Source organism: Seriola dumerili, unplaced genomic scaffold, assembly GCF_002260705.1.
Source record: "Seriola dumerili isolate Sdu_G_001 unplaced genomic scaffold, Sdu_1.0 BDQW01000138.1, whole genome shotgun sequence".
NCBI lineage: Eukaryota > Metazoa > Chordata > Actinopteri > Carangiformes > Carangidae > Seriola > Seriola dumerili.
In genome coordinates, this window is record NW_019174393.1 from 18,680,862 (window position 1) to 18,706,854 (window position 25,993).

Here is a 25,993-nt window from a genome sequence, read left to right on the forward strand (position 1 = left end):
CTGTATAATAGAAAGCCTTTATTGTCATTGTACTGTGCAAAATACAATGAAATTAGGAGCGCTCCTCCTGGTTGTTGCATTTAGACAAACAAAACAATTAGATAGCTTTACACACATTAATACACATTAACAAAATCCTAATATAAAATGTCAGTGATTCCTATTTATGAATCTCATGGTCAAAACATGGTGGAGTTTAGAATGATCAAACAGGTGGTGGCCAGGGTGTGAACAGTCATTTACAATGTTTCTGCTCTGGTAGGTAGCATGCGTATATGCTGTGAGTTTGATTTAGGTGGAGGGACTTTGGAGACTTCGGCTCATGGTCTTACCCTTTCTTAATGATTTCTTGTGATCATCATTCACTTGCAGATATTTCAAAAGACTATTCAGATGCTTCAGCTCGACGTGTCATCTGAAATTCATTGCTGATGTGGCTGACCTTCTGACTTGTTTTTTCAGGCTCAGCAAGCACAATTTGCATAAAAATGTGAGATTTTTTTTCCCCATTGGAATCTGCACTGATGTGTTCATAAAAGTTCTTCAAATGTTCAAACAAACTGGCTTCAGCAGCACCTGTAGCTGCCTTGTTTGAATTGACAGCACTAGACACCAGATCATAGACTGACTGTAATAAATACTGGATGGCGTACTGTAAATCGTTGGGTGTTGCTGTAAAAAAAAAAAGAAAACTTTCTTCTTCTGATGTTGGCAGGCACCTTTTTTTGCATTACCTCCACCTTCTGGTGCGTGAGCGTCGCAAACCACGCAACGCGTTTACGTAAACCACAGATGGGACTGTAGGCAGGTGTGCACTTTGTACGCCCACCGTCCACCTCCTGGAGACTCCACTGCTGTGAATAAATGTAGCGTCTTCATTCAATCATAAGACAAGAATGAAAAATACGGTGGCCCTGAGAGCTCAACTAAAGTGTTTCCAGTGGACACTAAAAAAGTGATGAACCTGGTTGGGATGCACTTGTTTTTCAATTCTTTATGACTTTTCAAGTTAAAAGCATTGAATAACAAGTGCGCATGTTTGCATTATAGTAGTGCATGTATTATAGCCAGCCAGGTTCATCACTTTTTTGTGTCCCCTGGAAACACTTCCGTTGTGTTTTGATTATTTGCAGCTCATGTGTTCTCAAACTGATGAAGATGTTTTCTGAAGTACTTTGGGTTTTTTCAGAAGCAACGTTTTTCCTATGGTGTCCCTGAGAAAACATGTAAACAGACAAAACACAACCAGCAATCATGCTTAATATAAAAGTTGCAGTTTAGTTGTGTATAAATCTGATTTCTATGAGACAGTTGGTTATGTCATAAGGTTGTCAGCAGCCTTCAAAATGCACACTGGTATGATAAGATATGCAGGTGACACTTCAGACCACTTCACATTTAAGAAAGCGAGATGTGCGCTAAAAGTAACGTTACTGAGAAGAGACAAGACAAGTAATATTACTGTTAGCAGCTAATGCTACTTCCAAATGCTACTTCCTGGTTACTGAAGCCATGTGCTCTTTTATGTACTGGGACATTAGCCCATACAGAGTTATTGAACTACCAATTCTATAAGGATGACGCTGACCCAGGAACAGGTGAACAAATACTCAGTCTGCTGCATTGTAGAGAAAAATTCCCTCTTCATACAGGCCGACTTAAAAGATGTGTCTCTTCATTCAGTATATACTGAATTTGTTTTAGTCACACTTTTATCCTTGAAAAAGTAATCATGGCCAAATCGTGTTGAATTAGCTTTGAATCACAGTCGGTTGCAGCATTTTAAAAACGGTAAATCACAAATGAAAAGAAGAAGATGAAATTACAATAAAAGTTAGATACAGTTAAAGACAAAATTATGTATAATACCTAAAAAAGTAAAATAAAAAAAAAAGAAATGGCAGTCGGCAGAAATGACTTCCTTTTCCAAACGCAAGGCGGAGCTGAAGAAGTCTCACTGAAAGTGTCAGTGCCAGCGTCACTAGCATGATGAAATTGGCAGCTGTGGCTCAGAGGAATGAGAAGGTTGCCCATTTGATTCCCAGCTGCACCCACATGTCACACCTTGAGAAAGACACAAGTGCCTTGCCAGGTCACTGCCATCCGTGAATGGGTGAATGAGAAGTAAATTGTAAAGCGCTTTATGCCGTCCATTTATCAGACAATGGAGCACATCACTCTGCCCTGCCTACCTTCTCTCATCTTTCTCAATTTTAGTTACATTTAGTTTTGCAGTAACCTGATTATTACTCACTTCAATTCAATTCAGTGCAATACAGTTCAATTAGATTTTACTTATATAGCATGGGGTCATAACAGGAGTTATCTAGGGCACTTTTCATATAGAGCAGGTCCGTCTGTTCTTTATAATACTATTTACAGAATTTACAGAGATCCAACATGAGCGAACGCTTGGTGACTGTCAAGGAAACGGGTAGAAACCTCGGACAGTACCTGGCTCATGGGGGGGGGGGGGGGGGGGGAAGCGGGCGGCAAGCTGTCTGCCTCGACCGGTTGGGTTGATGGAGAAAGAGAGAGAGAGAGAGAGTGGGAGGATAAGGAGGGAGAGCGAAAGAGAGAGAGAGCAGCAGGAAAAAGAACATAGCATAATGCAGATTCCACTTGAAGATGTATAATAATAATGATAATAATAATAATAATTGTAATGAAAACACAATGATAGGACAAATAATATGACTAATAATGAGACTAATAATGAGAATTGTAGCAGTGGGTGTTGAGCGGGATCACAGGGGCAGCAGGTGGCCCACAGTCAGATCCCGACTCTGCAGCTCTGGAGGCGGAAAGACCTGCAGAGAGCGTCAGGTGGAGAGAGACAAGAAAACACAATATACAAGAGAAGAGGGAGAGAAGAAGCCATGTCAGTAACATGCATTAATGGGATTTGAATGCGTGCAGATGGAGAGGGAGATGAGGTGAGAGGAGCTCAGTGCATCGTGGGAAGTCCCCTGGCAGTCTAGACCTAAAAGCTGCATGACTAAGGGCCTTATGACAGAGGAAAGTTTTAAACCTAATCTTAACCGTGTAGAGGGCGACCCAAACTGGAAGATGGTTGCACAGGAGCGGAGCATGAGAACTGAAGGCTCTGCCTCCTGTTTTCCTGCATTGTTCTAACCTTTGATCACATAAAACATAAATAATGACAATATTTAATTTTAATTATTTAGTTATTTATTTATTATTTATGTTTTATAAAATATATACAATGATATCGTATATCGCGATATTTGGGCTGGACCGCATCAGGATATAAAATTTTTGGATATTACCCAGGCCTAACAGCAGGTCTGAATTCGAGGCTCCATGACGATTAGACAGACTTCTATTCGTACTACAATCAGCTGATGCCACTCAGAAGAGGAGGTCGACCTCCTGACGGCAAGAAGCGTATCTTTCGTTAGTTGTATTTCACTGAACAACATGAAAAAGTCATAAACAAGAGAAAACTGTGTGTACATCCACTTAACGAGAATAAAACCAAGGGTGAGAAATAACCAGCTCATACATATGATGCACGAAAACGAGGGCAGGTGTTGAAATTTACATCACGTGGACCCACATGGGCCCTTAGTGACACGCAGACATGGGATGGCCGATTTAGGCCTTAAGATGACTAATAGAGCAGCACACAGTAACAAAAGCTTCAGTCATTTACAAAGTTCCTTTAGTCACCCCTTTGGAGAGAGATAAGGTGCTCTTCGCAGTCACTTCATATTACATATTAATTGCTTAAGTTTGGACAGTGGAGTGTCTCTCGTCTTCTGTATTTACCACAAGTGTGCATTCCTTTGCTTTTAAGCTTTTAAGTTGAGTAATTACCCACAAGCCCATGCCATGTTCACTAACCCATGCAGAAGCCTGCCAGCGCCTCTTGTCTCTTAATTACAAATTTGAATCCTTAATGCATGTATGGGAAGCAAAATAATTAGACAGATATTTCCTCCATGTCTTTTTTCTTCACCGGCGTGTGTGCAAATGCCCAAATGACCTGACGTGTCCGTCAGGAGGGAGAGGGGGAAAAAAGCCTGCATATCATCTGCATATTACAAAGGAATTAGCAGCTCCCGCTGCAGCGGTGGCAGGCACATCCCTTCACCCGCGCATGCTTTCTACAGCTGCATTCTTCATTAGAATATCTGAACTGTTATAAATATGGTTCAGATTACGTTATTGTCTCATTATCCTTTCTTTGCTTTGCTGCTAATGAGCAGGACAGGACAGATAAATGAGAGAGTTCCGTTTACATTATTTGAAATGTGCGGTAATAATGATCATCAGTGTTGCTTTTTTGTTACACAGTTGCTTTAATTAGATTTTCCTCTCCACTCCTTAACAAGAAAAAAGGGGATCCATTGCTAACAATACCTGTAATGTATTTGTTATTACAAGATGAGACACGAAGAAGAAGAAGTGAAATTATTTCTCTTTCTAAGTGTCTCTTAATTGAAGGAGGCATAATTGGAGCTTGTTTGGCTTCTGTTTCATTTCTAATGAGTAGTCGACTACAAGAACAATGCCTTCCTCCTCTTCCACCCACAGACCCACCACTGTGCTAACAAATTCATGGTACTGCAGCACACACTTGACCAGATTCATTTCAAGCCAAACTTTCAACCCCCCTTCATAGCCTTTTTTTTTTTTTTTTTCTTCTGCTCTGACGCAGTTAGCTCTGGTCCTGAATGCTGCTTTACTACATTTGAACCAGATGCAGGTACAACCTCCCCTACTGCCGTCCAGTTTGACTGACAGCCTGTCAGCAGCAGGAGAGACGCTCTGACCAGGACACACACACACACACACACACACACACACACACACACACACGCACGCGCGTGCTTGATTTCTCTGACCGTGTGTGAATCTGATATTACCACCATACCACTACCATATTGTCACAGATGATGAACAGAGGCATTCATGGAGGCTGTTACGTGAGCTGAGTGTGGGTTGCCTACTCTGCAGGGGGGCCGTACTTTAAGTGGGCAGAGGTAGTGAATGATATATATATTTCATAATTGAAGAGATGAAAAAACGACAGTAAGAACGAGTATTAATTTAAAATGAAAAATATCTGTAGATAAGAAAAGCATGAACCTCAAGCACAACCCCGCAACAATAAATGCTCCCACTTCCTCCTAATACAGGGTAGCTTGTACAGTTCTCACACAGTGTGATGCCAACAGTTTCAAATTATTGTAAGCACATATGTGTGACTGTATATTAATATTTGGAGCTTAACAAACTTAATGCAAGTCAATGAATTTATTAGTCAATTGATGAATTTAATCAGCCACTATTATCATAATCAAAGTCATTAGTTTAGTCATTTTTCAAGAAATTCAAAAAAAAAATTCAAAGAATTCCAAACATTTGCTGGTTAAAGCTTCTTAAATGTGATGGTTTGATGCTTTTATTTGTTAGATCTCACTGTTAATTCAACATTTTAAGCAGTTGGTTAAATAAAACAAGCAATTTAAATGCATCATCTTGGGCTTTGGGAAATTATAGCAGCCACCTTATGCGTTTTATAGCCAAAGTAATGACTTGATTAATTCAAAATAATCATTAGTTGTAACCCTAAAATACACTTAACCCCTCCAAACGCTCAAAATTCTGTAAGATCATAAAAAGTCTCTTGACTGATGTCACTTACAGGATTATTGTGTAATAAAGTAATGAACACATTTCTAAGTGCAGCCTGAAGAACCGTCATTGTGTTATATTCTCTACACAGTACATACAAACACTATCACACTACACAGTTGTCACCCCAACACCTCTCATCCCACTCATGCCACCAAATGGACCAGTAGCAGTGGTGTACAGTCTGCTAGCATCACTAATGGCCTCTCTCACTGGCACCACTATGTCTCTCAAACAAGCCCAGACTGCACAAATAGAGGGCTGCAAAGGCAGAGACAGACACTGGAAATCAATGTCAATCGTCAATGCACTCCAAGGTCACATTATCCCAGTCAAAAGTATAAAGATTTCTGTGGAAGCTAATGCTTCACAATTGTTACTTTAGATGAGACTAAAATTGGCACAATGAGTTACTTCACTGCACCGCAAACAGATTGTATTTCCTTAATTCTTCGGTAAAGGAAGTTATTTTTTCTTAAGTTTAAGGCTTTCCATTTTATATTCTCTTAATCAGACTGAATGTGAATTTATTTTCACTCAGTTTCTACATAACAGAGTGTGCTGCTCCCTAAAAGTCAATGACTCGATGCATCAGTTGAGACAACCCTAAGTTCACCATTTATGACCATGACACAGGTTTTCTTCTGACTCTGTGGAAACAAAATGTTTTCACGTCACAGATTCACTCAGTGGAAACACAGATCATTCACAATTGTGTTTATTTATTTTTTTTTTTACTTTTCTTAAAAATCGCTTCTGTGTTGCACAGTCAGCACCTCCGAGTGCGAAACCATGGTTTCTCAGCCGGAAGATGGTGGACTGCTCCCTCCGGGTCGGGGATGAGTTGTTGCCCATTGTGAAGGAGTTCAAACATCTCAAGGTGTTGTTCACGAATGAGGGTGGGATGGAGCGGGAGATCGACAGACGGGTCGGTGCCGCGTCAGCAGTAATGCGGACGTTGTACCCGACTGGGAACGCTGGAAAGCGTTGCTGGAGAGAGAGGTGTCTGGAATCACCTGCTTAACCTAATGCCACTGCGACCTGACCCCCAATAAGCAGAAGAAAATGGATGGATGGATGGATGGATGGATGTTGCGCAAAACTACAATGGACACCCGGCCACCGTAACTTACTAGGAAACCATAGCATTCGAAATGCTAAATAGATAGAAATGGCATTGGGGTATGGTCAAGTGATTGAGATCTGTGTTTGCCGCACACTACGTGAGCTGTGTGGGTACTGTCTCGCTGCTGCAAGGTTTCAGGGTGTAACTGGCTTTTGATTTTTTTATTCTTTCAAAGTGCATTAGGCTAATTCAGCACCAAACATTTGGATATTAGGGCGTGTACTGAATCAAAGAAAGCTGAATACCAAATGTTTTGTACCGGACATTTTGGGATGAATACATTTACTGTTACACTCCTAGTGAGTGCAGAGAGACTGGAGAGACAGTTATCCACCGAAGTCATTCATAAAATATAAATTATTTCACTGTGTTGCAATGTAAATTGTGTTTTTGAAAAGGTTATTTTCACCCAGGTTTTTGTTTGATTGGTTTCATCAGATGTTAAAAATAAGACTTTCTCAGACGTTTTCTTAGATGGTTTGTCTCTGGTCTCGGTTCACTCACCAGTTATAGTCAGTGTTTCATTTGTTTTCTGCCAAGCCGTGTGTCTGAGGAGGACTCAAGTAAAAACCAGTGCAGATCTTCATCTCATGATCTTACAGCTGTATCTGTCAGAGGTTGTCACCATCAACCCTGCTTCAAAGCAAAACCTGCTCTCTCCATCTGTATCATTCAGGAGCTTCAGTCAGACGCTGTGTATATTTTCTGGCCTGTTAGATTCCTCTCTATATTTTGTAAGACATTGTTGCTGTTTTCCAACGAATGTGAAAATAAAAAGTCTGTCTCATTTCTTTTTACCAAATCTTTCAGTTTACACTTTGTCCTTTTTCCATTGATATTTTTCGACAGTGACCATGTTTATTTTTCTGTTTCCTCACAGGTATAAGCATTTCTTACAAGACCTGACTGCCAACACAAGTCCAGACAATCCAGAGTTTCAGCAGCTTTCAAGTAGGTTTCTTCTCTGATTATGCTGCTGCTCCGATAATCATTTTTTCTTAATGTCAAGGAAAATATGTGCAGGTTAACCGTGAGTGCTTTTATTGTGTACAGTGCTGAGTGTGGAGCTGCACGTGCACATTTGCACACGTGTGAGCCTGAGGTTGACGGTGTCACCTCTTCCACTCTGTCAGGATGATCGGGGTCCGTCAGTGGCGGCAACCTAACAACAAGTGATGTGTATATGTGTGTGTGTGTGTGTGTGTGTGTGTGTGTGTGATGATGATGTGCTTTGCATCACTAGTCACAAAGATTTCTGGCTCCCTCACAGTGGAATTCTTCCAACCTGTAACAAGCAGTTTGAAGCACAGGAGAGTTAAGCAAGGCTGTGCAATTTAGAATAAAGGCTAGCACTCCAACGGCAGAAAAACAAACAAACCAAAAAAAAAAAAAAGAAAAACAACCTGTGAAGACTTTCATCGCACCAGTCAGACTCATAGTGAAAGACAGCTCTCATTATCTTCATTTGAGGAACAAAGGAAAGAGCTCTTTTTCCCTCTCGTTCCTCATTTGTTATTATTGTCACAGCAGCGCTTGGCTAGTAGAGAAATGAAAGCAAGGCAAAGCTCAGTATGCGTGTAAAGTTCTAGTTTGATGTGGATTTTGACATAATTAATTGGGAGCGGATCAGAGGATATTAAGCGGGAGCTATATTAATAAATAAAATCTTGAACATCAACACGAGTCCCGATAATGACTAATTTCAATCGTCAAATAAACAGCAAATCTGACTCAAGTGCGGATGTACACAAGGAATTATTTATGTGTATCAATTAAAATCTCATTGCTGGTGTGCTGCCTTTGCTTACAAATTAAAACAGCCCCTGACTCTAAGATGAAGGTACATATCTAAATGTGCTCCACCATCGCCTCTTCCTCTTCTCATTAGAGATCCTTTTTTAAACTCTGCTGCTTTTTATCGGGGTTGGGGTTTCTTTTTTTTTTTCTTTTTTTTCTTTTTTTTTGTATGTTTAGAAAAACTTCATATAGTCAGCTTGGTTGTATTGTAAAGGGAATAATTTAAAAAAGAAATACCAGACAAATCACATTGTATCTGATTAAGCAAACTAGCAAATAGAATCACAAGAGGCTTTCTCCTTGTTATTGTTTTCTTGTTGTGCCTTTCTGCTTTTCCTCTTCTTTGTCTTTCTTCTTTCTCCCCCAAGCTTCCCTTGCAGTGCTTTCAGGTTGGATTTAATTGCTGTAATTACATCACTTTAGGAGTTTTTCCATCAGGCGGCTTTAATATTACAGTCTAATGCCGCCGTAGTAACCATAACTGAGTCTGACCACACTACAGGCAACTTTCCAATTCTGTCTGAGATTTAACAGTAAAAGTGAACAGTCTTCATCCCATCACCAAACACTATCTAAATAGTGAATAAAAGGAATAAAGAGCTGTAAGAAGAGGAAGTTGACTTCAGAATGTGTAATGGGCTAGATGTATTATTAATGTCTCAGCCAGAGCTCAGTCCAAGAATACTGTAATTAGGAGCTGTTGTTTTTCTTAAGCAGGCAATGGAAAATATTCCAAACACGTACAACAAAGGGAAAAAGTCTACACGGATGCCTTGTTTGGTTTACATTGTAATTGTTGTGAAGTTAAGCGAGCCAATTAGGCCGTGATTATTTTAGTGTAGACAAGTCACCCTGAGGATCAAGTTCATCTGCCGAGTTTCAGTGCTCAGAACAAAAGCAGGAAAGTTGAGCTTGAAATTAGAATCCATCTGTTTGTTGTTATTTTGGACGCGTTAATGATGCAGTTCTAAATGTTTACAGCAATTATTATAGCTGACACACAGTAATTGGATGCTTCTATTTTGATGATTTGCCTATTTGTTCTGGGGCAAAGATTTTAAAGCTTTGTACAAAAAAGTAAGGAAGGCAGTTTATGAAAGAGTTCTTTACAAACAGATACATGATAATAGAGTTTGTCCATTAAAAAGAACTGTATCAGTTTGATAGATTTACACTGAAAATTGTTCCATTTTGATATTGTTGATTGATTGAGTTGGGCTGGGTCCTATTCACCAGTACTTTTTGAAAACAGGCTTAACTGTGTCCATAGTTTTGTGTATGAAAACTTTAAAGTAAACGAGATTTTAAACAATAATAAAGCAGCAAACTACTATTTTCTATGTAAAGATATGGTGGCGTAACGGCGTCCTGAGCAGAGAACAAAGCCACACCCCCTCTCAGTTTCTGGTTTGGTAGTGCGTACATGTTAGTGCATGTAAGTCTCTCCTGTAGACAAACCCAGGCTGGAGGTGTGGTTGACGAAGCGTGTGTTTTGGTCTGAGATTATTAGCCATTACTCAAGACTTCACTCAGCAATTACGACAAAATTTCACACAAATGGTTCATATTTTACATGATTCTGGATAAACGGGGATGTAACCTGAAACTAGTCTGAGTGGAGCAGCTCCTGCCATGTTTTTTTGTCTCTTGCATGGTCAGATCTCGTTGCATTAGAAGGCTGGCCACATGAGACATTTTAAAAGATTGATCTCTGGATTTTATGAATTGATATCACATCATTCAAATCAAGATTGATTTGAAACAGAAAATAGATTTTTTTTTTTTCTTTTTTTAAATCTCAGTCCTCGTCTTGATTCACACAGCCCACAGATGTCTTTGTCATTAGATCGTAAGCATCGATTGTTTCAGATATTTCAACAAGCAATTGATTTAAATAGATAGCCCATCAAATCGTTCTTCTGCTCTGACAGTAGCTGCTCAGGATGTGTTTGCTTCCCCAAGTCTTCGATGTAATTGCAAACAAAACCAAGATCTGGGATCTGTAGTAAAATGCATTTGCCGTTGTCACCAGTTACCACTGGTGTCATCAGATCGACCACAACCGGATTAAGTTTTAGTTATTTATTCAGTAAATACAAAACATTAACCAGTATCGGTTTTATACGATCAATCCACAATTCCAAAACCAGCAGGGTGTTGTATAGGAGCTGAGGTGGGAATGCGGTGATGTTGTCGTAAACAATGTGGAGGAAATAGGTTTATTTAACCAAATGAGCTGTGCTTATTGGGGGCTGCTGTTGTTTGCATACAATTACAGACTGACAGCTCAGCTGATTTGCAGGAGGGCCATGCATTATAAGCTACAAGTGCCCCTGCGGTGAAGACTAGCATCCCTCTAATTAACACTACCGTTCACAGGAACCCCAACACACACATTCAATCACAACACACAGCCCGGCCTGACCCACACAGCAGACCATCAGGCCCAATCAGGACTGCCTGGATATTTCAATTTGCACAGCTCAGTTAAAGTCTCTGCAAGTGCTCGCTGATGAAATCAAGCACAATCAAGGCCTTGGTGCCGAGTGAGCCTCCAAAACAAAGGTCCACACCAGCTTCACAGGCCTGTGTCTGTTTACCTGTGTGGCATTTGCTCGGCTGCAAGAGGAGCGCAGCATCCTTGGATATATTTTGCTGTCGTGATATAACTGCTGCTTTATTTTGAAGCGGTGGAGGGATCATGACAGTAAATGAGAAAATAGAGAGCTGGAGAATAAAATCCAACAAAAGCCTCTGGCTGTAAATGTTTCATTTAATCAATTAAGAAATTAATCAGAAACTGTTGAAGCCAACCAATTAGTGTTAATGTCGTTCTTATTGTTAAGATTCCAGCATTCCATATCTTTCCTCAACATAATGCAATAATTTACATTTTTCTAGCTTCACAAATTGCCTTATAAGTAACATGGAAGAATGTGTGAGTCTGTGGAAGCGTCTGATCAGGGACTGGTATGTAAAGTATTTATGGATGATAAACCCTGTTTTTGTCAAATGAAAAAAGAAAAAATGGCTTAAAAGGAGCCTCATCTGAATGAGAGTTTGCTCGTTGATTCTGTTTGCTCTCGGTCCTCTCCGTTTTCACATCATTCAGTCCGTCCCTCTCAGTATCAGCTTGGTCCTTCATTCATCATTCTTATTGTTGCTGGACCTTGTTTTTTATTCAATGTCTTTTGTTTTGTTGTTATGTGATTGTGCACACTTAAGTTTGGTATATCTGTTTTTCTTTGGCTCACATCTCATTCTTTGTTATCTCACTTATATGCAGTTAATCTCAAATAAATCTGATTTAGATTAATATAATATACTTCCAAAAGAAAACTTGAGTAAAAAGCTAATAATAATTTAGAATTTAGAAGAATTTGTCAAAGCACCTGTTCTACGAGCTAACATTTTCAGAAAAGCAATATCTTCAAATGCTTGGCCTATATTTGCCCCTCCTCCCTCGACCTCCATCAGCAGGGAATCCACATCACCAGTAAGAGGGAGGACAACAAAGACAAGGACAGGGGTTGATGAGTAATAGCAACTGTTTTCTTTGTTTTGCATTCTTTTTAAACTTCACTCAGTGATTTGATTTCATAATAAGAATTATTTTATTTAGGATTTAATTAAACATTTGTTTCCAGGGTGATATTTTTGACCTATAATGACTAATACTCTTTCACAGTTGCTGCTCTCGAAACCATATTTTACCAAATAGAAATAAGAATAAATTCTAATTCTGTACTGAAATAAATATTCTTGTACAGTAGTAGAAAAGAACTGATAAAAGTAACAATAAAGTATGTACTTGATGAGAAGTACTGGTAAGAGTAATATTGAAAAAACCCTGACAATACCCATCCATAAACTCCTGTGAGACCTACCTGTGATAAAGTCCTATATACTGAAAACAAATGGAGCTCACATTAGGAGCTCAGGCATGTAAATCCTCAACAGAAAATCAGTAGGACCTTAAACAAACATAGCTCCAGCCACCCACTTCTTAGACTTACATCTTATGTGTTTTGGACCTTTCTTCCCTCTTATAGTAAAAGGTCTGTGACATTGCAGCCAAAGAGCATCAGTGATGGGCTCAGATAGCAACATTTATAGAAGGAGTAATTTCTTCAATCCCTGCTGGCTGCTAGTAGACGTCACTAACTACTTCAGCCACCATTCAAGTACTGGAGTGTTAAATGTTAGCGGGGGGTCTCCGTGAATCACCTGGGGCCTTTTTCTTTGGGGGGCCAAAGATAAAATCCTTTATCATGTATGTAATGCATTATGTATTACATATACATAATGCAACATATGCATGTCTATATCAATATATATTGTGATATAATAATAATTTTTCAGGAATATCTGTTTTTGGCAAATAAAAAATATAGTAATAACTTTAATGATTTATTATTTACGATTAAATTATTTCAAATGCTTGTTGATTTACAGTTTTGTCTATAATGGTCTAATATAGTCAGAGATATTATATTGATACTAACTTCATCAGTGCGTGTCCTCGCATGTACGGTAACACAGATGTTTGTGTGTGTGTTTGCTATAGGGGCGGTGACTGCGGTGAGCGAGGTGTCCCATCGTATCCAGAACAATACCCGGTGCCATGAGAACCACCTGCAGCTTTGCCGGGTGCAGAAACTGCTGAAAGGGCGAAAGACAAAGGTGCTGGCTGCAGGTTAGAGCTTCTGATCACATATTCCTTTCATCTCCTCGAAGAACCACCTCCATCTACCTCCCTACCTCCCCTCCGCCTCTATCGCTCTATCTCCTCTGGGACACATGGGTGGGGTGGGGGCAAGAGAAGTGTAGGTAAACTGAAGTGAAATTAGCGAAGTATAAATATGGATATTCTGAAGACATCTACCTGGATGGAATTCATCAGACTTCTGCAGGAAGCTAAAGACTTGCACATCACTCTGAGGCCGCTGTGTTACTGCTAACTGTCCCTCTTCTGAGTGAATGTGCTTTTCCCCTTCATCCTGCCTTCCCTCCCGCTCATTTATTTCCCCTCTTCCGCTGTGGTTCCCTCTCTACTTGTGGAGCTGTGGCCCTTTTCTTCCTGCCACTCCCTCTCCTGTTGTTTATCTCCAGAGAACCTGGCCTCCTCGTTGATCCGCTCGTCCTGCCAATCTCCCCCAGGACCAATTAGAGCCCAGTCTCATCTCATGGACCAGCAGATAAAAAGGAAGCCAAAGTGTGTTTGCTGGGTATGAGCGAACACGTGTGTGTGTGTGTGTGTGTGTGTGTGTGTGTGTGTGTGTGTGTGTGTGTGTGTGTGTGTGTGTGTGTGTGTGAAGCCAGGAATGTGTGTTTGCTTGGATATGCAGGCAGGCTTTGTGTGTGTATTTATGGATGTGTTGGTGTAGGCTGGGAGCGAGCGCTGAATAGCAGCTCATCTCTCTAATGCCGATGTGGGAAGTTTCAAAAGCTTCCTCTCATCCAAGCTCTCAGGCCCTCGCAACTCCGCCGGCTTCCTTTCCAGCCAATAAAGCTTCGGTCCCACCAGACAGACTTCAGAGCAGCAGCAGCACCACCCCACCCTGCAACCCCATGCCGACCCATTCTACTTCCTTCCCACCAACACCACCTCTAATGTGGGTAAAAGAAAAGCTCTGCCTTTTACAGATGAGAGGCTCGGAGCCCCTCAAACATATTAAGTAGCTCTGTAGGAGATGAGGGGGGCGATTGTGAGACACAAAGCCTGAATCAATGGGACATTGATACAGCAGACAGTCAGCCTGTTTCCCTGGGAGGCCACATATTTGTGTCTGCCAGCCTGTTCCTTTAATTTAAAACAAAGATGTTTCACATTTTGTATCATGTCTCACATTGATTTTTCCAATTTATGTCCCTTTATACCCCTGACTGTTGCACATAATTGTGTTTTGTATCTTCTGCCATTTTTATGTATGCGTTTTTGTCTCAGGTGTCTTGAGCTGAATCAGACTACCTCATTAAATTAAGCATTATTCTAAGTTAAGGGGAAAAAATACTTGAAGAGAAACAGAAATTATGAAATGTTTCCTCTATTTCCTTTGAAAATTCTCCTCCGCCACAGATCCATCAAATTTCTTTCCCTTTTTAATTGAAACATTTAAATGATTTATCAGTGATTCCACAGAAATTCAATGGACAGCAATTTTGACCAGTGAGTAATGATTTAAGTCACTCAGCAAGTAATACCAGCCGTTCTCTGGCTCCACCTCCTCCAATGTGACGATTCACAAATTTTCTCTGTTTCATATTATTGTAAAATTAATATCTTTTGGTTTTAGACAGGTGATCATCTTGGGGAATTCGGTGGAATTGTAATGGATATTTTTTGCAATGTTTTGACATTTCATCGTTAAAGTAATTGTCAGTTGTCAATTCACAGTTAGTAGTAGTAGTTTCGACCTATTACTATGCCTTGCAGTGGGTATCAGGTTGTGAAATCATAAATCTTTTGGGCCCTAGTGGCAGACGACACCATTCTCCAGCCATAACCTAAAGTACCTTTAAATTGATGTAAGGTACCTTTAAAATTCCTCTCCAGACAGTTTTAAACTATGTAAAAATACTCTGCCATGATTAATGTTTTGTTTGACATGATTTTCACACATAAAAAGTGAAAAGAAATCTAAAACTGGGGCTGTAAGCACATCTATGAAAAATCTGGATCAGGCCTTGTCCACCACCATTGTGCACACTAGGTGGACAGGTGAAAGAGCAGAGAGTCTCCATATTTTTAGAAGAGGAAACATCAGAGAGACTCAGCCACATGTTTGAGCCTCAGTCAGACCCAGACTCAGATGAGGAGTCTGTTGAGACCAGAACCAGAGACTAGCAGACGTATCAGAACGGTTAGCATAGTTAGCATCTTTTATTTGTTCATGTTGTTTGCTAGCTTGTAACTGGCAGTGGCTGACACAGTTTTAGCGGTTGTGCTAATGCTAACTCGCTCTCTCGGTACTGACAAGGTTTCAGTTTTATTTAGCCCTGCCCCCCGTCCCCACAAGTTGACAGGATTGGTTCCTTAGGTTTGTGACGTATGAAACCCTGGCTGTCTGAGTCTGTTGTTATGAGACTGTCATTGGTTCACTGCAGTTCAAGGTGGAAACTCTCAGTCATGGTTTAGATGATTATTTCACTCATCATATGTCTTGTATTATATAAAAACATCATATGGACGTTAACAAGGTGAAACACTTGATTTTCATCGAAGGGGCTCTTTAAATTGACGTAAAGTACTTTTAAGCTGCTTTTAACTCTCCCCCAAGCAAATAGCAGATACTCAGCAGTTTGACCCAGCCTGTAAATTGATGCTAAATGACTGCATATTAATGCCGGGTGCTTAGTAGATTTTTTTATTGTGGGAAACAGATCAGTAAATAGGGTCAGAAATTGTGGTCGACAGCACATTTGATGAACCTGATGCTCATGCATTAGCGCAATATTTAAGGAAAAACAGAAGAGCGACTCTTCCTCAGGTGAATGAATGTCAACCCAGGACGTGATCAGACTGTGTCCGTCGATAATTACGTGGAAAGGAATATTATAGTAGGGTTGCAGTGCATAAACCCCTCATTACAGAAATGATTGCACATTTGAGAGTTCAGTGGTGCAAAGGCCAAAGGCACTGGTCTACAGAGACGTGGAAAATGGTGAGATGAGTCATCCTCCACCATGTTCTCCACAAGTGGACGAGTGCATGTGTGGTGTACACCAAGAGAACGGTACAGGCCTGATGGCTTGACCCCAGTGAGGGGGTCAGCTGGCTCTGTTCTGCTGTGGGGGCATGGTTTGGGTCCACTTTTCCCCTTAGTGGGAATGGTCACTGCAAATACAAAGTTCTTAGTGATCGCCTTTATTTTATGTAGAAATATTTCTATGGCGATCGCAGTGCATTCTTCCAGGATGACAGTGCCCCCATCCATAGAAAATGAGTCACTGATTGTTTGTCGAGTATGAGAATGATGTGAATCATATACTGTGGCCAGATCTCATCCCAGTGGGAGATTTTGAACCGATGTGTTAGACAGCCCTCTCCAACACCATCATCCAAACACCAAATGAGGGAATATCTTTTGCTAGAACGGTGTTGTAGAGTTCCAGAGACTTCTGGTTCTGGTGGCACATGGTGACCCAACACTTTACTAAGACACCTGATGTTGGTTTTTCTTTTAATTTCTCACTTGTCTGTATATAAAACTTCTTACTTTACCATATACGCCCTCGTGGGTGGTTAGCGCTATCCTCCATTAATCCTCTCTCTGCCTACAACCATCTTAGATGCCCTAATAATAACCTCCATTGCCATGGTAAAAACTAACCATGAAACTGTGCATCCTGCCAAGATCCCCATGATCTCCAACTGCCGCCACACTGTAGTAAATTCTGCAGTTGTGAAACTGAAGAAAATATTGACTTTGACTATGTCTGGTATCTTAGAATGCATTTGCTGAGTCTAAGAATACCACATTCAAGTCTCTCCTTTCCTTCGTTGCTGAACTTGTGTTCGCAGCTTCTCTGGTGAAAGCATCCAGAATAACCTGCTATTCCAGCTTTCTGCACTGAAGTGTCAATAAGCTTAATTCTTTCTGGGCAGCTTGATGACTTGTGTGCCACAAAACTGAAGAAAATCTTACTTTAGTCAAATAACCAGATCTAAGGGTGTGCAACTCTCCCTCTTAGATGATCTGATACATAGCTGGATACAATCCACAGTTCATTACTAAAAAATGTAGTTTGTAAGAATATTATATGTGATTTGATTTAAATCAAATGTGATATTATTACTTGGTCATGAATTTGTTTTTAGTAACTTAAATAAAGGAAAACATTATTTTCTGATTTGAGTAATAAATCAAAAATGTATTATATATCTTAAACTGAGACACAAACAATAGTAAACATGGGCAGTGATACAATGGGAAGCGTTTTTGACCGATCAACAATGAGGATTGAGAATATGGTACTTTCAATAATGTTATATGGGTGCAACACGGCATATGGCTTCAGTAATTTCCCTCAACAAAGAAGAGTCTCAGATCACAGAAAATGTAATCCAAATAATGTATTTCCTGTGAATCTGTCGGGTTGTTTTTTTTATAGAACTTGGTAAATCCTTTGCGCCTCTACAATCGACAGATGAATAGATAACGGAGATCATCAGTTGTTGCAGATGTAGTCTGATTTATTCCTCTTCACTCCTGAGTTTACCTGTCTCCTTAGTATCATTAAGAGCTGAAATATTCAACTTTCCACTGGATCTTGTCTCTGACCCATAGTAAAAGGTCCTGTGTTGTACATTCATAGAAAATTGAAAGAAGCCTTTTGACTCTCCAAACTCCACAATGCCAAACTCGACTTGTCCTCATCCTGCTCTCTGCTTCTGTTATTCCTCTGGCTTCAGACACATCAGGAGGAACAGGGCCCTTTGTAGATCAACCTTTATTTCCTGCCCCACCTTCCTCAGCCCCCCCCCCCACTTGGTCCAGCCCAAAAGACTTTGTAGTAGAGCAGAGGTGCTCTTTGACAAGGGAAGCTGAAAGGCCTGGACATGGAGAGGAGTGCTTGGCACCTCCTGCTCTTTGAACCTGCTGCTGCCTCAAAGCACTGTGGATGGTCAGATGTAGGCAGGGGGTCTGAAAAGAGACCTGGTCCACAAAGAGACTCCTCCTCACACAGAGCATATCCAACCTCTGTGACTCTGTCAACTTAATCAGACAGGGGGTCTGATAGGGGCTATGCCTTAAAGGTTAGGAAAACCATAGTTAGCTTTCCACAGTTGCTCTGAATTAAGTTTCACAATTTATTTATTTACAACAGTTTATTAAATGTTTATATATGCTTATCAGAGGTGGACAAAGTACACAGCTCCATCACTTGAGTCAGAGTACAGATCCTCCTGGTCAAATATGACTCAATACAAGGGAAAGTCAGGCACATTTTACTTGAATTAAAATACTGGAGTACTTCATTTTAAAAATACTGACTGTATTTTATATCAACACATTGTTGTATTGTTTCATATTCACAGAACCTACTGACTCTGAAACAACCTACTGACTGACTGACTGACTGACTTTAGAACCTGTAGAATAAAAAGCTTGTAGGATATGATACAAAGACTGAAGACATGGACACAAAAACAAAATTGAATCAACAAAACAACATCCAACTACAAGCTGTTTATCTGGAATTAAACAAACATTTAATATCTCCACATGCTTTCTCAAGTTGGACTGCTAATTTTTGTAGGTAATCTGTATTTAATTTAAAATTTCAACCATGGACTTAAAGAATCTCCTGCTTCATCTTTATCCAATCTTGACGTCATTAGGACACAGACAGGTTCAGTGTATGGTCTATCACATTTTCAAAATAAAAGAAGATTCATTCCTCTGACTAAAAGCTGCTTCAAAGTAAGAGTACTTCATAGAAATGTAGTCAAACGTACAATATCAGTCTTTAAGTGTAGTGGAGGAAAAAGTACAGTACTCAAATAAATGTACTGTTGTTCAACAGGTAGCAGCTGTCTGGCATTGATATTACAGTACAGTACAGTACAAATGTCAGCACCTCACCATCTAAACTGAAAGCACAGGACAGATGAAGACCTTCCGCACACATTTCCTGGTCAGACGTACAGTTTGAATATTGAAAGCACATCTGGATGATTAGCACACTTGATGTCTGCTGAAATACATCAGTTTCAGCACACTGGACACTGGCAGCATTCTAATGCTTGAGCTAACATGTAACACATAACTGCCCGTGCATGAATTAAAAGAGCTCACATACTCTGTTATCATAGAATGTCACTATTTTATTCATTACGACTGTGCGCCAATACATTCTGTATGAGTCTAAGCTGTAAGCTAAACACAAGTTCTGCTGCCATTGTAAATTCAATTATGTTTGGGAACATTCGTCAAACATGAATATAATCAATTGTGCAAAAGTTCATAGTTTTTTGGCAGCTCTCATATTGACATGATATGTATGATATTTTTTATTATATCTTTAAAGGGGCACTCCACTGATTTTACACATACATGTCATTTAGCTCCTCATGGTTAGCACTGCTCAGTCAAATGTATAGCAAAACAACAAAAAGCCTGTGTTGCAGACTGTGGGCGAGGAGTTTGAAAGATGTCGGCATTTCCCTGACGAGAGTCTAATCGAACGGCTCTGGAAGTGTTTCCCTTGTTCTATATTCACACAATTTTTTCTTTAACCAAGTTGTCTTTAATACATCTCCTTAGGCTGTAGGAAGTGACATCAGCCATCTTTCACTATTTTCAGACATTTTACTGACAGAGCAATCAATATTGCTCTAGTATAAAATAATTCTCTAAAGAAACCAAATAATCACATTTATAAGATGGAAGCAGTGTTTTGTTTTTTTTTGGGCATATTTTCTTAAACTCAATTATCAGTATGATTGCCTGATTAATTTCTGTCAATCAACTAACTGACTTGTGGTTTTAGCTTTAAATCTACTTCCTGAAAGTACCCCAACTTTGCGGTGGTCCGGGGGCCCTGAGAGCTCAACGCACTGCAACTCAAGAAAACACATGCAAACAAACGAAATACAAACAAATTCAGAAAACGTCTTCATCAGCTTGACAACACACGTCTGTTTACATGTGTTAAGTTGCAGTGCATTGAGCTCGCATGGCCACCATACACTGCTGCAGAGGAAAGACACCAAAAACAAAGACAGCAACACAGCCCACGTGTTTCCCAGTGGAGTCCTTGTGCCTCTTTATAAATTATAAATTATATTTATAAAAAATATACTTAAACCATGTCATTCAATTTAATGAAACAACCTCTGTGTGCAGTTATGAGGTCAGAAATCATCTTTGCAAATAGTGAATAGCCCAGTCTGCTATCATGTCAGTTACACTATGGATAAAAGTCAGGTCCGTCAGTTAATTGTGGAAGAACTAAGGGTGTGAGGGCTGTGTTTCATGAGGACATTTCCCTCCCCCTCATCGTCTTCAGCCTCAAAAATGTAAAATGTCCTTAAGTGAGTTTGACTGAGTGGTTATTGACCACTTACTCTTGAGTAAATGTGTCTTCAAAGGGTTGTATAAGGCTCAGGCAGGGTTTTATTTATATCATATTTAATAGAATGATTACAACCACTGCTCCAATCTCCGCACAACACCTGAGAGAGTCATGGCATGTCTCTTAACTGTTTTTCCGTTTGAGACCCGTGGCATTTTAAAAGCAATTTGACCCCCGCCTGGCCGTGCCACTTAATCTCAGTAGGCTTGTCTGTAGCTGAAAATGTCCTCTCTAAGCCCCAGAGGCACAGCTCCGGCCACTCAGGCTAGCTGCAATCACAGGCTACTGGCTGGGGCAATTACAAAAACACCCTGGACCCAGGCTGAATTTTCATTTTATCTATCCAAATGTCAGCCTCTTGCTTATTAGCTATCATCAGGCTGCTGCCAATCATGGTTGGAGAGAGGGTTAGGGTTAGCTTTCTTCTGCAGCCACACCCTGATATGCCTACCTCCCACTGAGTCCGTCTTAGATTTTCTCTTGTCCTCTTTAGTCCATACCAATAGCCTTCATTTATCTTTTCAATTCAGCATGGCTTAGTTTCATTATTTTTGCAATTTAATGCAATTATTAACACTGTTACACTGACATAGTGATCATCAGTAAAACCTGCGCTGGTTTGAAATTCAGTTGGAACTGAAGAAGCCTTTGGATAAGAGGTCAAACATCTTCAAGAAACTCAAGCAAGTCCAATTGCCTCCGTATAGCTCTTAGAGATACCATGACCTGGATGACTGTGAATTTTCACAGACATGCTGCATTTTTCAAATCCAAAGACAGTACTGAATCCACTTATTGAATCTGAATCCTTTTGAAACACTTAGTGATTTTAAATCCAGTTCAGATTCAGCATTTGCAAATTCTTTAAGTTAAAAATAACTACAATTCCAAGATCTCTTATCACATTTTGCTGGCTAAGATGGTAGAAAGATTTGAGCGTCAACCTAATGTTGATAAACTAGTTAAAACTTTTACAAGGGACCTCAAATCTCAAATTTCATCACACACAGACGCACAGATACACCATAGGCTAGATATTCTCTCTATAGAATAGTTGCCATTCTGTTGGTTTTGCTGTGTACAGGCAACAGTTTGCAGAAAGCACATTGACCACACAGCATTACAGCAGCGAAGGGTCTCAAATGTTGGCTGCACCATGCAAGTTATCATGTTGGTTAGTCGAGACTTGACCGCTTCTGGAACCTGTCAAGAAAAAGAGGTGATTTTAAATCAATACCACAGTAAAAAAACAAACACTTCTGCACACGCAGTGTATAAACACACACACACACCTCCATATAGTCAATCAGCAAGCAGTAGTTTAAATTGGCTAACAAGGTGACAGACCTGTGGAGTGAAAATGTCCATTTAAAAAGTCAGTGTTAGAGTTTGACAGACTGAACAGTAATAAGCGTAGCCTGCTAATGTTGTGAGCGCCCAGCCCACGTCATGAGCTGTTGCAATGTTAGCCTAAACAAGATAACATTAGCCTAAACAAGATAATGTAAGGCTAAACAAGCTAATGTTAGCCTAAACAAGCTAATCTTAGCCTAAACAAGATAACATTAGCCTAAACAACTTAACATTAGCCCAAACAAGCTAATGTTAGCCTTTATGAATACTGTGTGTGGAGCGTTGCTACGACAGATGTCAGCTACACAAAACAGTAAGAGTAACATTTTAGGACATGAACATGTTGATGACATGTTAATATAAAGTTAACAACTGACACTCACTCAGCCTGAACTCTGTTTACAGATCTGGATGTTTGTCATTGAGCTGCTTCTGTCTTTTGTTGGTCTTTAACTTGTTCCTGGTTCACATGAAATATAAAACATCTCTTGCTGCGTTTTTTTCCACCGTCGTGGCTGATCTTTTGCTGCAACCAAACTTGCTACTGCCATTCCACATGTTGTTATTGTTTACTTTGCCTGCCTTCTTCTGCTCGTTGAGTTTGATGTCAGACTAGATGCTTATAGCAATAATGTTGCGCTATTTGGGCTGGACTATATCAAGATGTTACATGTTGGAAATCGCTCAACCCAAGCTCTCAGTCTACCTGTGGTAAGGTTTAAGGTTAGAAAGATATTTTGGTTAATGTTAGGGAAAGATGGTGGCTTTGAAGTCAACACACTGTATCTCATCATGCTGTAGTTGGCACAAGCAAATATCGTGGATAAAACAGATATGCTACAACAGTAACCGCTGTCCCAGTGTATGCTGGGAAAGTCATCAGCTCCCCTGCAACCCAGATAAGGATGGACCTGTTAAAACCACTGTTTGTGTTTCTGTCTGTTCCCTCCTCTTCTCACAGGGAGGTGGTACATCCGTGAGGGCTGGCTGAACATGGTTCCTCCTAAAGGTGCAGAGGCTAAGCCCAAGATGTTCTTCCTGTTCTCTGACATGCTGCTGCAGGCCAAGCGCTGCAGCCCACTGCATCCCACCAATGGAGACAAGTTCACCGGCCAGCACATGTACCCCCTGCAGGATTGCACTTTGGAGAAGGTGTTCGGGCACACCAGGAGCAAAGGAGGCCTGCTCAGTGTGAGTATCAACTCCCAAGGCACATAACTGCCTACCTGAGTTTGGTCATGTAACAAAACATTAGAGGGATCAGGGAGCTTCTGGGATATTGTGGAATATTGTATTAGATTATGTTCATCTCAGTCTCATGTGGGAAATAGGCTGAAAAACAACATTAACAAATCAGGGAAAAAATAATTAACAGAGTACTGATTTATTTATGAACAGCAGCTGAAAACTCATATTAGAAGAAACAATACATAAGGAAAACAGCAGCATATTAATGATTACACCATATCATCATTCCTCCTCTCCATACATACACAGTAAGAGACAGAGATCTCATTCTGAACAAGGATTTATTCCAGAGCTGAAGCTGTGAGGCTTGAGTTATATAAATTAGTTTATATAAATTTAGTTGTCATATTTCTCAATTATGGTTTTTTTATTATGAAATTCCCTATTGTGTGTAGCTAGTCAGTGTGTTAGACTGTGAGATACATGGTGGAAACTGTAAACAGGCTTGTTGATGAGACAAAACACAAGCAATGAACCTACATACAACTGCCAGGTCGAAGACACCTACTTGATTTGTCTTATTCAGACAGGGTTTAGCATTAATTCTGAAAACTCTAAACTTTTCAAACAAACTACCATTATAATGTATTTGGAGAAACATGCCAGTCGTTACTTAAGTACTGCAGTTTTGGTTTTCTAGACCTGATTTCTTCCTTCATGACAACTGTTTATATAACTCACCTATTTACTTTTTATCAAGACTTAAAGTTATGTCGATTTGAGGGTGTGCTGGTTTGAGTGACAGGTGGGTGAGAGTATGCGCCACAAACCGTCATGCACCAAAGTCTCAGCTCCACACACGCCCCTCCTCTTTACCCATTTTTGGATTAGCTGGGAGTTCGGGGCGGAGTCAGACACTGCCAAGAAGGCGATGGCGGAGCAGCTCACTCTGACCTTCAAAACCACTCTTCACAAACCTGTGTGTGACGTCACAGAGCGTATGCTTACAAGCCATGGCATTGGCAAGCTTTGTCGCTAATTTAGCAACACATAAACTGCAAGCATATGTCTTACAGTAGCTGTCAGTGACGAGGGAAACAATGATAGCTCTGTTGTTCATTTACTCGCTAGAACTATTTTACCGTCTGTTTCACAAATGAAGGTAACATCAAGTTTGTGAACGGGCAACTGCCTACACCACGCACCCAAGCACCAACTCCGTTCTGGGTCAGCGTTGGATTCCAACACTCTGAAGTAGATATTGGGGGAAGTGAAGTTTCCCTGTGGAGATGCGTTTCCCCTAACAAGCATCCTGATCTAATGATATCTGGCCTGACTTACTCTAACCCTAACCATCTATCTCTGTCTGTTCCCAAGTGTTTGAATCTAACGTTTAGCCTACATTCTGCTCTTCAGCAGTCAGCTGATCTGTCCATGTTGCCAACAGTGGAGTCACAGTGCTCTGCTGGACAAACTAGGCAGTGGCGACACTGGTAATAAAATAGCTCAAGCACCTTTCTTTGTCTTTCAATTACTTTAATTTCTTGCTACTTATGGCCCGTTATTAATGATGATACGACAGCTTGTTCCATTTTAGTAAGTCTCTCTTACCATGACCTTTATAAACCAGTGATAACTCAGCGACGCTGTTGTTAACGACGAACGTTACGGATCAGCTTAAACATTGGAAGTCAACAAAACTACTGCAGAATGCAGTATTTGCGAGTGGAAGCATGAGTCATATGTTCAATTATTTATCTACTGTCCAACATGTTAAAATAAGAACTGGTGGAATTTTTGATAAATTGAGAGGAGAAGTGTTCAGCCCGCTGGTGTTACAGCGCATTCATCAGATTCTGTGACCTGTCAATGCAACAACAAGTTGGCCTTCAGGAAACGTTAAGTCCACTGTGAATACAAAAGACCAGAGATTTATTTACTTGATATTCTGAATAACAAAGTAAAATTAATATTATTTTCAGTGTGTTGTTTTACTTTAGCTTCTATGGCCTCTACAGCTGCAGCACAGCCCCCCACTGAGGAGCAGACACCGTTTTCCCTTGCAGCAAAAAGGGATAAATGAGTCAGAACAAGGAATGACTGTCACAGAGCAGCCACAACATTTACAGTGAAAGCTCCTCAACCCCTCAGCACAGCAGAATGTCCATGTAGTTTATATTAGTGTCATGTTTGTCTGGTGATTGGTCCCTGAATCACAGTAAAAATGACAAATTGTATCACTAACTTGATTAGAAGATGCTAGATTCTTGAATTTGTAAGTTTTTAAATTTAAAATCTTTTGAAGTTTGTTTTGTTACTGTGCTCAGTGTAAGAAAAACAGTACATTTTTTACACCTCATTGCCAGCGAGAGTCAGAGCCACAGGCATATTTTTTCCAGGTTTTACGTACGTCCGTCCAATTCTCACGGACATGATATCTCAGTAACACCTTGATGGAACTTCTTCAAATTTGGTACAGACATTCATTTGGAGTCAGGAGTGAACTGATTACATTTTGTTTGCTAAAGGAGAAAGGTAATGGTCACAGGGACCTCACAAAACGTGATTTTTGCCTTCTGGACGTGATATCTCGAGACCTCTTCAAGGGAAACCCTTCACATTTGGCACAAATGTCCACTGGAACTCAAGGATTAACTGATTAGATTTTGATGGTCAAAGGTCAAGGTCACGATGACCTCACAAAACACTTTTTAGCCATTACTCAAGACTTCACTCAGTAATTATGACAAAATTTCACACAAATGGTTCATATTTTCTATGACT

At 40.2% G+C, this 25,993-nt stretch overlaps 1 protein-coding gene across 4 annotated transcripts in view; it reads left to right on the forward strand.

Annotated features, from left to right (window-relative positions):
• Nucleotides 1–25,993, forward strand: part of arhgef39 (Rho guanine nucleotide exchange factor 39) — a 61,771-nt gene that overhangs the window by 23,297 nt on the left and 12,481 nt on the right. For all 4 annotated transcript variants that reach the window (XM_022749514.1, XM_022749516.1, XM_022749517.1 and 1 more), the window contains exons 6-8: nt 7,671–7,741; nt 13,155–13,283; nt 22,983–23,212. In XM_022749514.1, the coding sequence (XP_022605235.1) occupies nt 7,671–7,741; nt 13,155–13,283; nt 22,983–23,212 (430 nt within the window). The remainder of the gene's footprint in view (nt 1–7,670; nt 7,742–13,154; nt 13,284–22,982; nt 23,213–25,993) is intronic.